Here is a 14,954-nt window from a genome sequence, read left to right as displayed (position 1 = left end):
ATCTAGTCAAACTAGTGGCAATAGGACTGAGTGGTTGGCTGCCCAACGATTGTACGCCCAGCATATAGACACTAAGTCTAAGCGCAAATTATTCTTTGCTCGCCAGTCTTATTTTGAACTGGGAAATCAGGCAAGTAAACTACTGGCCTATCTGGTGCGCCAACATAATACTTCTAATACTATATTACAGATCCGTAAGTCGGATGATTCGTTGGTGTCTTCAACGGAGGAGATTCTTGGCTGCTTTTATGATTATTATAAGTCATTATATGAATCCAAGAGTGGCTATGATAATTTGGAGTGTCTGCATTACCTGTCAGATGTAACATTCCGTACCTTAGATTCTGATCAGCGAGCCTTTATTGATGCTGAGTTTACTGTGGAGGAGATAGAGAAAGCCATAATGGACATGGCCTCTGGGAAGGCCCCTGGGCCGGACGGGTTCCCTATTGAATTGTATAGGAAATACCGAGACATATTAACGCCACTTCTGCTAAAGGTATTTCAGGGAATATGGGGGGGAGACTCTATGCCTGAATCCTTTTACGAGGCTAATATCATAGTACTTAGGAAGGAGGGGAAAGACCCTTTGGAGTGTGGCTCCTATCGTCCCATATCGTTGGTAAATGTGGACTATAAAATCTTTACTAAAATCCTTGCCACCAGATTAAATTCAATCATATTGAACCTCATACATCCTGCCCAGACGGGCTTTATGCCTGGTAAGAGCACCTCAATTAATATCAGACGAGTCCAGTCGATAGTACAATATAGCTCCCTAATGCCAGATAACAAATGGGCACTAGCATCGTTAGATGCCGCCAAAGCTTTTGACTCTCTTGAGTGGCCTTTCCTCTCTGCATGTCTACAGAGGTATGGTTTTGGTGATAAGTTTATGAAGTGGGTTAAATTACTGTACATGAAACCTAAAGCCCGTATTATTGTGAATAATTCCATATCTGAGCCCTTTTCATTACATAGGGGGACCCGTCAGGGGTGCCCCCTTTCTCCGGCCCTCTTCGCTCTTGCGATTAAGGCATTGGCAATACGTATAAGGTCCTCCCCTGGCATTAGGGGTATAGATATAGCGGGTCGGGAAGATACCGTAGGTTTATACGCAGATGATATGGTGATATTTATGGATGAGGCGGAAGAAACTTTGCCTCAAGTGATTGCTGTCATAGATGGATTTAGTAAATATTCGGGCTTATATATAAATTGGGAAAAGTCTGCCCTGTTACCCCTATCCCATGCTCCGATGCCCCGACTTGAGGCTCTCTCCTCGTTGTCTATTGTATCCAGCTTTAAATACTTGGGCGTTCATGTATCCCCAAACAGCACGTTCGATTTACAATTTAATATTTACCCATTGCTGGAACTGGTCAGAGTTAAATTTGCAACCTGGAGCAAATTACCGCTTTCTGTGGCAGGAAGTATCAACCTGATTAAAATGATATTACTTCCCAAATTTAGCTATTCCCTTCAGCACAGTGCCGTAGTGGTACCCAAGTCCTTTTTTGTAAATCTTAATTCCCAGGTTACATCTTTCATATGGGGGAAAACTAGACCCAAGCTTAAGTTGTCCATTCTACAGAGGCCTAAAAAGGGAGGGGGGGGGGGGGGGCGGCGCTACCAGATTTATTTCTATATTATTTGGCTGGACAGGCTAGAGCCCTAAGTACGGGAATGCCAGGTAATCATCTTCCTAATTCTAAAAGTCACTTACTTCATGCTGCAAGAGCCGATTATCCAATGGGTTTCCTGGAGTTGGAGAGGCCTGGTGTCCCTCGTTTGCTGCCCTTGCTCCGCTTTGCACGATTAGTTTGGAGGCAAGTTAAGAGGGTGGTTGGATTTGGGGACATCATAGCTGAAATGCCCCTATGGGGAAATGTCTATTTTCCGGTATTACTAGGTCACCCATCCACTGATTTTTGGACTCAACATAATGTCTCCTCAATAGGAGACCTGTATGATCATGAGACCTTAATGTCTTTTGAGCAGATACAGGCTAGACATGATGTCCCGAGATCTCAATTTTTCCGCTATTTACAGCTAAGATCTGCTCTTCAGTCGCACATGAGGTGTGTGGGTGTGGGCCCTGCCATTTCATCCCTACCATTGATAGGAATCCTTAACTCACAGGGTCCCCAGGGCCTTATCTCCTCTTTATATACGTACATGCTGTCAGTGGGAGAAGAATCTGCCATAAATTCAGTTAAACGGAAGTGGGAAAGACTCATCCCTAATACGCAGGGAGAGGAGTGGGAGGAGATCCTGGAGTCTCCGATCGGAGTATCACCGTCAATTAATAATAAAATGATACAGCTGTATATAATAAATCAATCGTATTTGACTCCGATACGACTTTTCAAGATGGGTAGATTCCAATCACCAGAATGTTTGCGATGTCACTCACCAGATGCAGATTTTATCCACATGATATGGCAGTGTCCCACTATCCTACAGTACTGGAAAGAGGTGATGCTATTTTTGTCATCACTGGTGCAAACTCCTGTCCCTCTTGAACCACTGATTTGTTTATTTGGGGTATGGGAGGAGGAGGTTTGGGGTCACTATGTTGGGATTTTTCTACGTGAAACACTGTTTCTGGCATGGAAAGTATTGGCACTGCGGTGGATGGGTAATTCATGTCCATCTCTTGGAGCCTGGATTGACTTGGTAAACACGATTGTTCCATACGAACGCACATTATATCAGAACAGGGGATGCCTGGGCAAATTTGAAAAGATCTGGGGAAAGTGGAACTCTTCCCATCTCACTTTGCAGAATGGAGACACTGCATGTGAGCCAGTATAATGCAAGGTAGTAAGCTGCGGGTTAGTAAATAGTTGACGTAGTTGTAGTTTAGTTTAGTTTAGGGACTTATAATCAATCTACCTTATCTGAGCGGCATGATAAAGGCTGTGTTATATGATTGATGTATATGCTCATAATGTATAGCCTGTTGGTTTTTGTTTATGCTTGGGGAATTATGCATATATCACCCGTATATTAAAAAATGTACTCTTTTTGATTTAGTACCTAACGAAAGATGTTAATGTGTATGCTCTGTACAATATTTACAACCACAAGCAAATGTGCATGTTGTGTATTACATCCTTTTCCTGTTTTGAAGTTAATAAACTAATTAAAAAAAAAAAAAAGACAGTTCTGTCTCTCCCAGGACGCCACGGACAGGCAGATTGAGTCTTTGGCCAAATCGGCCTTTGAAGCGACCGGTGCTTCCTTTTGTCCCAGCTTCGCTTCCACCTGGGTGGCGAAGTCTATTTCTGCCTGGGCTAAGATCCTCCGCCAGGGCATTGTAGCTGCAGCTCCTCCGGAAGAATACAAATAAAATAAAATCAAGTGGGCACCATCCAAATAATATTGAATCCAATGTATAATCACTGGGGAGATCACTTATGCATGAAAAAATGAGGAACGAGCATACAAAGAAAGACCATGCATAGAAATAGGATGACCACACAGGATACAAATAAGTTCAAAAATATATATATTTTTATTGTTAACAAAAGCCAGAAAACGCCACACAATACAATCATTTAAAAACCATCAAAAGGTAAGACATGAAAACTCCTACAAAGATCAAAATGTCATATTCAGTGTTTAATAATAGTATAACACTATATCCACTTGCCGCTTATAATTTAATATTGCACACAAAGAGGTCTCCTCCACGATCTCTTGATAACCTCTTTGACCGCACTGCTGCTATCTAGATGATGGAGCGACTTACTTGTTTCTCTGGACCTTTGTAGGGTGATGTATGCAGCCTGTTTAACCCTGACTCAGGTTAACCGTTCCCTGACTATGCATATATGCCATCTGTGTTCTCTAGGCTCAATGAGCATTAGATATGGTGCATACTAGGTTCACATTTATATGCAGATGATCTCTCATGAGAACAGGGGTTGTACTTTCCCTCAGATATCCATTCATGGTATCATGCCAGCAGCATTTTGATGTGATATGTGATATCTCTTTTGTGCAATATTAATTACAAGCGGCAGTGGGCATTATATATGGTGCCTATTGGGCTCATATTTATATGCAGATTATTTTTCTTGAGAACAGGGGCTGCATTTTTTGCCAGGGTACTATGATAGCAGCATTTCTATGTGATAAATGATACCTCTTTGAGTGCAAGATTACATTATAAGCAGCAAGTGGATATAGTGTTATACAATTATTAAACACTGAATATGACATTTTGATCTTTGTAGGAGTTTTCATGTCTTACCTTTTGATGGTTTTTAAATGTTTTTATTGTGTGGTGTTTTCTGGCTTTTGTTAACAATAAAAATATATTTTTTTTTTAACTTATTTGTATCCTGTGTGGTGATCCTATTTCTATGCATGGTCTTTTTCTTTGTATGCTAGCTCCTCCGGAAGAACTCGCAGATTTGTCGGATCAGATAGATCACACTGGCAAATAACTTCTGGCCGCTTCTTTGGATGCGGCCGGCTGTTCCGCCAGTGCAAGCAGCAACATTATTGCTATATGCCACATCCTCTGGTTAAAGGCGTAGAATGCAGGCCCTACCTCTAAAAAATCTCTCACCAGCCTGGTTTTTCAGGGGTCTAGGCTCTTCTGGTCAAATTAGACCAAATAATTTCTGACGCCACCATAGGGAAGAGTAATTCTCTTCCTCAGTCTAAGTCCAAATGTCCCTTCTGCTCCTTTCAACCTTTCTTTTCTTCGGGGATTTCCTCCCAGCAGGACCCCTTGACCATCCCAAGGGAAAGGAGGAAACCATCCTTCAAACCGGCACCTCACTGGAGACCAAAGGGACGTTCCTCAAAACCCTCTGGGTCCCGCTCTCACAGGTTTTTCTCTAAATGACTGGTCACCCCCACCTGGAAATTTTTCCAGGGTGGGAGGACGCCTTATTCTATTCAGGGACACATGGTTGTCAGCGGTCAGTGACGCCTGGGTCAGGATGATAGTCATGTCCGGTTACAAGATCGACTTTTCTTCCACCCCAGGAAGACGCTTCTTTCTCTCTCGCCTGTCAGCTTCAATGTCAAGCTCAAGGGGTTCTTCGGGCGGTCTCTTCCCTTCTACGCTCAGGCGTATTCGTGCCCATTCTTCTAAATGAGCGGTTTTCAGTGTTTTACTCCAACCTGTTCATAGTCCAGAAAAAAGACGAGTCCATCCTGGACCTCAAGCTGTTGAACCGCCACGTTTGGACCTGCCACTTCTGGATGGAGTCCTTACGTTCGGTGATTGCCTCCATGGAACTGGGGGAGTTTCTTTGCTCTGTAGACATTCAGGATGCTTATCTTCACATTCCTGTTTGTGTGCAGCATCAGAGATTCCTTCGGTTCGCGATCCAGTAGGATCATTATCAGTTCATGGCTCTTTCGGCCTGGCGTCTGCTCCCAGGGTCTTCACAAAGATCATGGCAGCGGTCATGGCCATACTTCGTTCCAAGGGGATTCTCATAATCCCTTTCCTGGATGATCTCCTAATCATAGAACAGTCACGCCGGGACTGCAACCACAGTCTTCAGATCACTCTGGACACTCTGGCCCAACTCGGCTGGATAGTCAACAAGGAGGAATCCTCCCTGATTCCATCTCGGCGCCTGGTGTTTCAGGGCATGGAGTTCGATACGGCCCAGGCCCGTGTCTTCCTTCCGGAAGAAAAGTTTGCGTCTCTCCGTCAAGGAATTTACTCTCTAAGTCAACCATTCCCTCTCCCCTTACGGTCTTGCATGAGGGTACTGGGTAAGATGGTTGCCACTATGGAAGCCGTCCCTTATGCCCAGTTCCACACCCGTCCTGTTGAGCATGCTCTCTTGTTTGCTTGGGACAAGAAAACTGGCTCCCTGGGCCGACCGGTTCTTCCGCCTCTCAAAGTGAGGCAGTCTCTGACTTGGTGGATGCTTTCCGCCTCTGTCCTATGGGGGAGGTCCTTTCTCCCTCTCCGGTGGCAGGTCATCACCACCGACACCAGTCTCCTCGGTTGGGGAGCAGTCTTCCTTCATCACACAGAGCAAGGTCGCTGGAACGCTCTGGAAGACCTTCTCCCCATCAATCTCTTGGAGATCAGGGGAATCCTTCTTGCCCATCTCTGCTGGCAGCCTCTGCTCTCAGGCAAGCCGGTCCGCATTCAGTCGGACAACGCCACGGCCGTGGCGTACATAAAACCACCAAGGCGGGACTCGCAGCAAACAGGTCATGTCAGAGGTGACAAAGATTCAGCGATGGGCGGAACACCATGTCCCTGCCATATCAGCCGTTCACATTCCAGGGGTGGAAAATTGGGAAGCCGATTTTCTGAGTCATCAGAGCATCACTTCAGGCGAGTGGTCTCTCAACCCCGCCGTCTTCAATCAAATATGTCAGAGATGGGGTATTCCGGATGTCGACCTCATGGTGTCCCAGGCGAACCACAAGGTTCCTCTGTTCGTAGCCAGGTCCCGGGATCCCGAGGGCCTTCAGCGGCAGCGCCCTAGTGATCCCGTAGTCCCAGTTTCAGCTCCCTTATCTTTTTCCGCCTCTCCGCTTGATTCCGCGAGTCATAAAAAAGATAAAGGCAGAAGGGGGGGTTCCCGTTCTTCTGATTGCTCCAGACTGGCCGAGACGGGCCTGGTATGTGGAACTGGTGAACATGCTCGCAAACGTTCCCTGGAACCTTCCAGACCGTCCAGATCTTCTCTCGCAAGGCCCCCTCTTCCACCCGAGTTCTCGGTCTCTTAGTTTAACGGCATGGCTGTTGAGGCCGCAGTCCTAAAGGAAGCCGGTTTCTCTACCAGGGTCATCCAGACCATGATTAAGGTGAGGAAACCAACATCCTCACTCATCTACCACAGATGTTGGAAAGCCTTCTTCAGGCGATGCAAGGATAACAGTTTGTTTCCGATTTCCTTTTCCCTTCCGTCCATCCTCGGCTTTCTTCAAGCGGGCCTTGATTCACATCTATCGCTCAGCACCCTTAAGGGTCAGGTATCCGCTCTGTCAGTCCTCTTCCAGAGAGATTTGGCTTCCCTTCCTTAGGTGTAGACTTTCATTCAGGGGGTTGCCCACCTGGCACCACCTTACCATCCTCCGGTAGATCCATGGGATCTCAATCTTGTTCTCGACGTTCTTCAGCGTGCCCCCCTTTTGAGCCCATCCAGGATATCTCGTTCTCTCTCCTGACTTGGAAAGTGGCTTTCCTAATCGCCATTACGTCGATCAGGAGGGTTTCCGAGCTAGCGGCACTGTCATGTCATTCTCCTTTCCTGACTCTACACCAGGACAAGGTGATCCTCCGACCTGTTGCTACCTTTTTGCCCAAGGTGGTTTCAACTTTTCACATCAATGAAGACATCGTCCTTCCTTCTCTGTCCTTCTGCAGTTCATCCACTGAGAAGTCCCTCCACAAACTGAATTTGGTCAGAGCTATTCGAGTCTACCTTTCTAGGACTGCTACTTTTCATCAGTCAGATTCCCTACTTGTTATCTCTGAAGGTCATCGGAAGGGGCTCCCGGCTTCTAAGTCCACGAATGCCCGTTGGATTCGCTCGGCAATACTGGAGGCATACCATGTTCGGAGCAAACAGCCTCCTCTGGGAGTGAAGGCTCACTCCACCCGGGCTGTGGGAGCTTCCTGGGCTGTTCGTCACCAGGCTTCAGCCTTGCAGAACTGCAAAGCTGCAACCAGGTCATCTTTACACACCTTTGCAAGGTTCTACAAGGTTAATCCCCAAGTCTCGGCTGATGCAGGCCTGGGTAGGAAGGTACTGCGGGCGGCGGTTTCCCGCCGGCCGACCTAGGTTCCTTTCTCTTTCCTTATATTTTCCTTTTCCCACCCTTGGGACTGCTTTTGGACGTCCCATCTTCATCTGTGTCCCCCAATGAAGCGATAAAGAAAGAGGGATTTTTGGTACTTACCGTAAAATCTCTTTCTTGGAGTCTTGATTGGGGGACACAGCACCCTCCCTGAATGTTTGTACAGTTGTGGCCTGTGTGCCGTTGTTTTGAGTTGTTACATATGTTGAGCTTCTGGTTGCTTCTATTGCATTAACACCAACTGAGTAGCTCAGTGCCTGTCGGTGGGTGTATACTGCTGGGGAGGAGCTATTTTCTCCTTTTGCCTAGCGTCAGTGCCTCATAGTGACAGCAATGTACACCCATGGTCATCTGTGTCCCCCCAATGAAGGCTCCAAGAAAGAGATTTAACGGTAAGTACAAAAGATCCCTCTTTTGTAGCCAGACCAGAGTCTTTGCAGTCTTGTTTGAGGGGTTTTCATCTATTCTTCCTTTGGAAAATTCTTCAATTTCTGTGAGATTCCTGGGTAGTATTGAATGCACTGATATTTTGAGGTTTAGCCACAGATTTTCAGTGATGTCCAGATTGAGGGACTGTGAGGGCCATTGTAAATCCTTCAACTTGTGCCTTTTCAGGTAGTCTGTTGTGGATTTTCTTCAGATAACTCTTCCATGAAGGCCATATTTGTGTAGGTGTCTCTGAATAGTAGAACTATGTACCACAACTCAAGAGTCTGCCAAATCTTTCTGAAGGTCTTTTGCAGTCCAGCGGGGGTTCTGATTGGCCTCTCTAGCAATCAATCCTATAAGCAGCTTTCACTGAAATTTTGCTTGATCTTCCAGACTTTATCTTGAACTCCACTGTTCCTGGTAACTGCCATTTCTTAATACAATTTGAATTGAGGAAATTGCAACTTAAAAACACTTTGCTATCTGCTTATAGCCTTTTTCTGCCTTCTGGGCCTCCACAATTTTAATTTTCAGAGTGTTAGACAGCTGATTAGAAGAATCCATGGCTGCTGTTTTTTGGCTCAAGGTTATAGGAGGCTGGACTTTTGATAAAGCTGGGAAATTTGCATCACCTTGCCTTTTTTTCATTTTGGGGGTTTAAAAAAAGCAAACAAAAAAACTTGCTGTTTTCCTTGTTGCATGCTTTCTTTCAGGTTAATGTAGAAGGCCTCTGAGAACTAAGAAAAGAAATGGTAAATCTCTAAAGAAAGTAATTGCTTATTGTAGAATGATCTTTCAATGTTGTCTTCACTGCAGGGACGAGCTGTTCCGACAGAGTCTGTCCAAGCTCAGGGAGCAGATAGTCAAGGCTAATACTTTGGTGAGGGAAGCCAACTATTTGGCAGAAGAGATGAGTAAATGCACAGACTATCAGGTCACTCTCCAGATTCCAGCCGTTAACCTAAGTGCCAACCGTAAGGTTAGTAACGTACAATTCCACATTATTTCCCAATATATTGTGTTTTATCCTTTTTATTATGAGCAGTTTGTTGCTTCTTTCCATACGATCAGATGTGTGTTGTAAATCCCAGATATCGCAACAATGAAATCGATGCATATTGGCTCAGCCTTCCTTTGGTTAATAAATATAAGCACTGTGTACCCATAATTTACATGTTCAGCCTCATTGTATAATCTTTCTTTCTCAGAGAGGGGCAATAGTGAGTGAGCCCGCCATCCAAGTGAGACGAAAATGTAAAGGCACTCAAGTCTGGTCTATTGAGAAGTTGGAGAATAAACTCATCGATATGAGGGATTCTTATCAAGAATGGAAAGAGAAGCCAACTGAGGTGACTATTTCTTTTGCAATATTTTACTACTTGAGTGCTACTAATCTTGAGATGTTTACAGTGCACAGGCTGTTATTTCCATAGTTTTCATGCCACACAGATCTATGATATTAAAATTGAAAATTCTTATTTTTTTATTTTTATTAATTATTTTCTCAACATTATCATCACATGAAGGTGTTAGAGTGCATCACTAATTATTACCCCACCCCTAAAATTCTCAGAACTGGCAGTCATTTGGCATCATATCTACTGTGCTTTTTATTTTTGCTCTATGTTATGACTGCCTTTTTTCAGACTGTGTGATCTGTATGAGGGTGATCTCATAATGATTATGAATTCTAATGCCATGCCACTTATTGGGGTTAGCAACTCTAAAAGGTAATAGTGACCCTTTAATAAGCCTAGCCACCTGATTTCGGATAAAAAGCCAAACCAGACACTCCATTTGCAGACATGTATTTCTGGGTGTTTGCCCCTTATCAGTGCAAAGCAAGAGGTCTGATTTGAGAGAGCAAGAGGCCCCGGACAAGTGTTCTAAGGGGTAATGTTTCTTCTTGTGGAGAGTGCGAAACTAGTAAAAGGAGACTTCTAAGCCATGCAGTTCTCCTCTGGCAAATTAAATATGCAAATATCCTTCTCATGTAGGAAGAGGACTAGAACTTTAGTGATTCCTATCAGGGGTAACAATTCAAAAAGTCAGTATTGACTCTTTAATGAGTCTTGTCACATGACTCCTGCAATGCACTATTGAGAGGCAAACACCGTGAAACATGTCTGCAAATGGAGTGTCTGGTTTGGCTTCTTAGGGTGCTTCCACATTGTGTTTAAGTACCTGTTCAGTGGTTCCATCCGAGCCCCCCGCAATGTGGAATTTGACGTATGCATCGACAGGGTGCCGATAAAGCGAACGTGTGCTTGGGTGGGCATCTTCAAGTGTGTACGCTTACTGTAGGCATATACTCAGACGTAGTAGACGACAGAGAGCAAGTTTGCTCTTTCGGCACAATTATAATCTATAGTCCCTTCGGCGCATGCGTGCAAATCCCATTTTACAGGATTCTGACATAAGCCTCGATGGGGCCACTGAACAGGTGCCTAAACGCAATGTGAAGGCACCCTAATAAGTCATGTGGCAAGAGGATATTTGCGTGCGTATTGCATGCCCTATAAGGCCGGGGTCACACTAACCAACGCAAAATACGGTCAGTATTTTACATGCGTAATACGGATGAATTGCCCCTAAACAGTGCTCCGTATGTCATCCGTAATCAAGGTGTGGTCGCGTATTTTGCGCATGTAAGCATCCGTATGGCATCCGTATGGCGAGATTTTCTCGCAGCCTTGCAAAATGGACATATAATGGAGCCCTATGACAGGGTTTCTAAACAGAAACCAAAGAATAGATATAGACACATAGAATGCATATATATATATATATTATCTATTCTTTCGTTTCTTTATTAAACCTGTCAGTGTGAGTTTACTGTATAGCGCACTGAATTGCCGGCTTTGCTAAAAGACACCGGGTGCGTATTTCTCGCAAGTCACATGTGTGGTCCGTGTGTAATCCGTATTTTTTGCGCACCCATAGACTTGCATTGGCGTATTACGGTCGTAGTACGCTGACAATCGCAGCATGCTGCGATTGGCACGGAGCGTAGAATACGGATGAGAAATATACGGCTGGTGCAAGGGACCCCATAGAGAATCATTTGTCCGTGTGTAATGCGTGCTTTTAGCGCCTCTCACTCGGCCGTATTCCTCGCCAGTGTGACCCCGGCCTAAGTCTCCTTCCACCAATTTGGTAGTATTCACAAGAAAAAAAAAGATCCCCCTTAGACTACAAGTAAAATAAGTTCATGCTGCCTGAGAACATGCTAATGTAGAATTTTTAGGCATTTGTCTTTAGTTAAAGGTTCAAATATCAAGTGGAGGAAGTTTCAGTTATGGAGTGTAATCTGAAATCTCATGCACATCCTTCTTATTTTTTTTGCTGATTTGAACCATCAAAGCATTTTTTTTTTAAACCTGCAGCATGTCAATTCTTTCAGCTCTTGTTGCAATTTTTTACTAATTCAGTTTAATAGGAAACCCACCCCCCGTTGAAAAATGCTCATATTTTGTGCAGCGTTTTCCACCAACACTTTGATTTTTGGCATAGAAATATTTGCTTAACTGCTGCAAATACTGACCGTGTGCACAGAATATTTCCAGGAAAAACGCTTTGTAAAACACAAATGGTTTTGATTTATTCTACATGTGTTTTTGATACTATTTGACTTCATTTTTTTCCTATTTTTCGTGTAGAAAAATCTTCTGCGAATACTCTATTGTTGCTAGAAAAATACTTTTTATATGCGTTTTTTTTTCTTCAATTCATTTCAATGGTTCCAAAAAATTGACAACCTGCAGGTTAGAAAAAACCTTTGATGGTAAATTTCCAAAAGGAAAAAATAAGCAGCAAGCGCTTGATTCTCTTTACTAGTGCAGCTTTTTTACCCTTGAAAAACATGCTAAAAAAAAACGCTAAAAAATGCAGCATGTGAACAAGCCCTTAAATACTGTAGGTTATGCCACCAGCAAAATTCCTGTTTGATCGATTGACAACACTGGTATACAGTGATTTTGGTGCCAACGATGTTTGAACAGTTTTATATTAAGTTTATGGTGCCGATTAGGAATATGACTTCGGTCTTGCCAGACTGGCTCCAGTTAATTAATTACAGTAGAATTCTAGCAGCAAAAGGTCACTTTTATAGCTTTGTAAGCCTACAAATTGATATATAAAATAATTATATGGGATATTTCGTTACCTAAGACACTGTTGAAGAGTCATAAAGACCAAAAGCCATTGCATATTGTTGTAGCTGTTTTCGTTCTGACGCAAAGTCAAGATATGCCAGATCACCAGTGAAGCCAAATTAAGGCCCCTTTACATTTAGCGATCCACCAGCGATCCGACCAGTGATCCGACCCGGTCAGGATCGCTGGTGCATCGCTAAATAATAGTGAGCTGTCACACAGGCAGATCTCACAGCGATGTAGCGACACAGCACACGATACTCACCTTTCACACACAGCGATCCTGACGTCCTCCCGCCCGCCTCCACACGTCGCTCGTCAGCGCCACCAGGAAGCGCCCGCCGAGAAATGGAGCCAGACATTCTCGCGCGATCAGCGATGGACAGCGGGGGAGTCGGTCGGAGGTAAGTATCACACATAGCGATATCGCTATAACGTCACAAAATCAGTGACGTTGTAGTGATATCGCTATGTGTAAAACCCCCTTTAGAAGGTTACGCACTTAATTGACAAGTGCGCTTGGAGAAAAGGAAATGCACACAGGTTGTGAGCAAATCACCTTATCTGATATAATGAAACACAAGACAGTATTTTATACCATCTACAGCAATGTAACCCATTGTAGCCTATGTAGCCCCCCTGTCGCTATTGAAAACATATAAGATAAGAAGTGCCAAATCCTTGAATTGGAGACTACAAGACTACTGCATCATAAGAACAAATTCTAGAAATTTAATGCAAAACATTAACCCTTCTATATCTATTTTCCCCTTTTGTAAATGGTATAATCCCTGCCACAGGGTCAGGTGATGTCCACAAAGGAGCTACTGTCTCATGGGTCTAGTACCCATAAAGGGGCTTCCTACCTGCTTCACCCATCACCACTCAGTGTGGACACCTACTTCCCTTGTCAGCAGTGGTTATCTGGGGTCTATGGTACACTATGGAAGGTTCAAACCTAGATTCTTTTTTCACACATACATTATTCAATAGCCTAGGTAATACATATATCAGCGCTTTTACGGCTACATAAAGCAATAAACAAACAATAAAAATCTCCATGCAAATCTGTAGAATACCAGAAATCCACTCTGCTTGGCCATTAAATCAGTTGGCTGAATTTAAAAAGGAGTCTCTGTATTGTATTAGTCTCAGGGAACCTGGAAAATCAGAGTCCATGTCTCATTGTGTATGCAGCGTGGTGTTAATACCTTCCATGGCTCCAGAGGTAAAGCTGGAGTCACACATAGCGACTTACCAGCGATCCCGACAACGATATCAACGCGTCAGGATCGCTGGTAAGTCGCTATGTGATCGCTGGTGAGCTGTCAAACAGACAGCTTCACCAGCGATCAGCACAGCGATGCCGAGCTCCCGGCATCGCTGTGTTCGTTAGCGCTGATGCCATATCCCTGTAAAAAAATAGAATTAAAATAAAAAATATTGTTATTCTCACCTTCCGACGTCCCGCACAGCCATCCTGCCTCTCTCTACCCTCCGGTCCCAGTAATCCTTTGCGAGAATGACCGCGAGAATGTCACGGTCTCACGGCAGCGCGACGTCTCGCGGTCTTTCGTGCAAAGGATCACTGGGACCGGGAGCGTGGAGAGAGGCAGGATGGCTGCACGGGAGGTTGGAAGGTGAGAATAACAATATTTTTTATTTTTTTTATTATTTTTTACAGCTGATCGCTGGTCTCCCGCCTGTCACACGCAGCAATGCGTGCTGGCCAGTGGGAGACCAGCGACGAAAAATATGTCCAGAAGTTTCTTGCAGCGATCAGCGATACCGGCAGGGGGGCCGGTCGCTGATCACTGTCACACACAGCGATCTCGCTGGTGAGATCGCTGTTGTGTCACAAAAGTTGTGACTCAGCAGCGATCTCGCTAGTGAGATTGCTATGTGTGACTCCCGCTTAAGGCCGGAGTCACACTAGCGATTAAATCGGACGAATGCAATGCGATAAAAAAAATCACATTGCATTCGTCCCAATGTTATTCTATGGTGCTGCTCCCATCATCCGTTTTTTTATCGGATCCGTTCCTCGGACCGAGACAATCGCAGCATGCCGCGATTGTCACCGATTTTCGGATCAGATTCGCCAATGCAAGTCTATGGATGCGATTAAAAATCGCATTGAAAACACACCACACGTGTGACTTGCGATTAAATCGCAAGACTTCTCCAGGTCAACAGGAAAGAGCATCAGGCATTGGCATTGGATGTCAATTTGATGCTTAGATGCGAATAAAATCGGTTCATCGCCGGAAATTCGGATGACAGACGGATCCCTGTACAAGAAATCTTTGTGCGATTTCGTACCGTTAAAATCGGACCAATTTTTTAATCATTTGGTGTGACTCCGGCCTAAGGCTAAATACGGCATAGTCCTTGCAGATGCTAGGCTGTGTGTACAGATCCAACAGTCTTTTGATTTTTGTCCTTCCACGTCCTATATAAGAAGAGCATGATGTTGAATAAGTTTGTTGTCCCAGTCAACATTTGAAAGTTTATCTAGTGTCTCTGTAGGGTGCAATAATCCTGCTACTGCCAGCAAGGTGATTAGGAGAA

At 44.4% G+C, this 14,954-nt stretch overlaps 1 protein-coding gene across 5 annotated transcripts in view; it reads left to right on the top strand.

The window, feature by feature from the left end:
- KIF13A (kinesin family member 13A) overlaps positions 1-14,954 on the top strand; it is a 330,019-nt gene that overhangs the window by 238,064 nt on the left and 77,001 nt on the right. For all 5 annotated transcript variants that reach the window (XM_073566095.1, XM_073566092.1, XM_073566093.1 and 2 more), the window contains exons 18-19: positions 9,046-9,208; positions 9,438-9,578. In XM_073566095.1, coding sequence (XP_073422196.1) covers positions 9,046-9,208; positions 9,438-9,578 — 304 coding nt within the window. The remainder of the gene's footprint in view (positions 1-9,045; positions 9,209-9,437; positions 9,579-14,954) is intronic.

The sequence above is a fragment of the Dendrobates tinctorius genome, unplaced genomic scaffold (assembly GCF_039654945.1).
Source record: "Dendrobates tinctorius isolate UK_male_01 unplaced genomic scaffold, ASM3965494v1 ptg000004l, whole genome shotgun sequence".
Classification (NCBI taxonomy): Eukaryota; Metazoa; Chordata; class Amphibia; order Anura; family Dendrobatidae; genus Dendrobates; species Dendrobates tinctorius.
The sequence above is the reverse complement of the archived record's forward strand: the minus strand, read 5'-3'. Positions and strand labels throughout refer to the sequence as shown.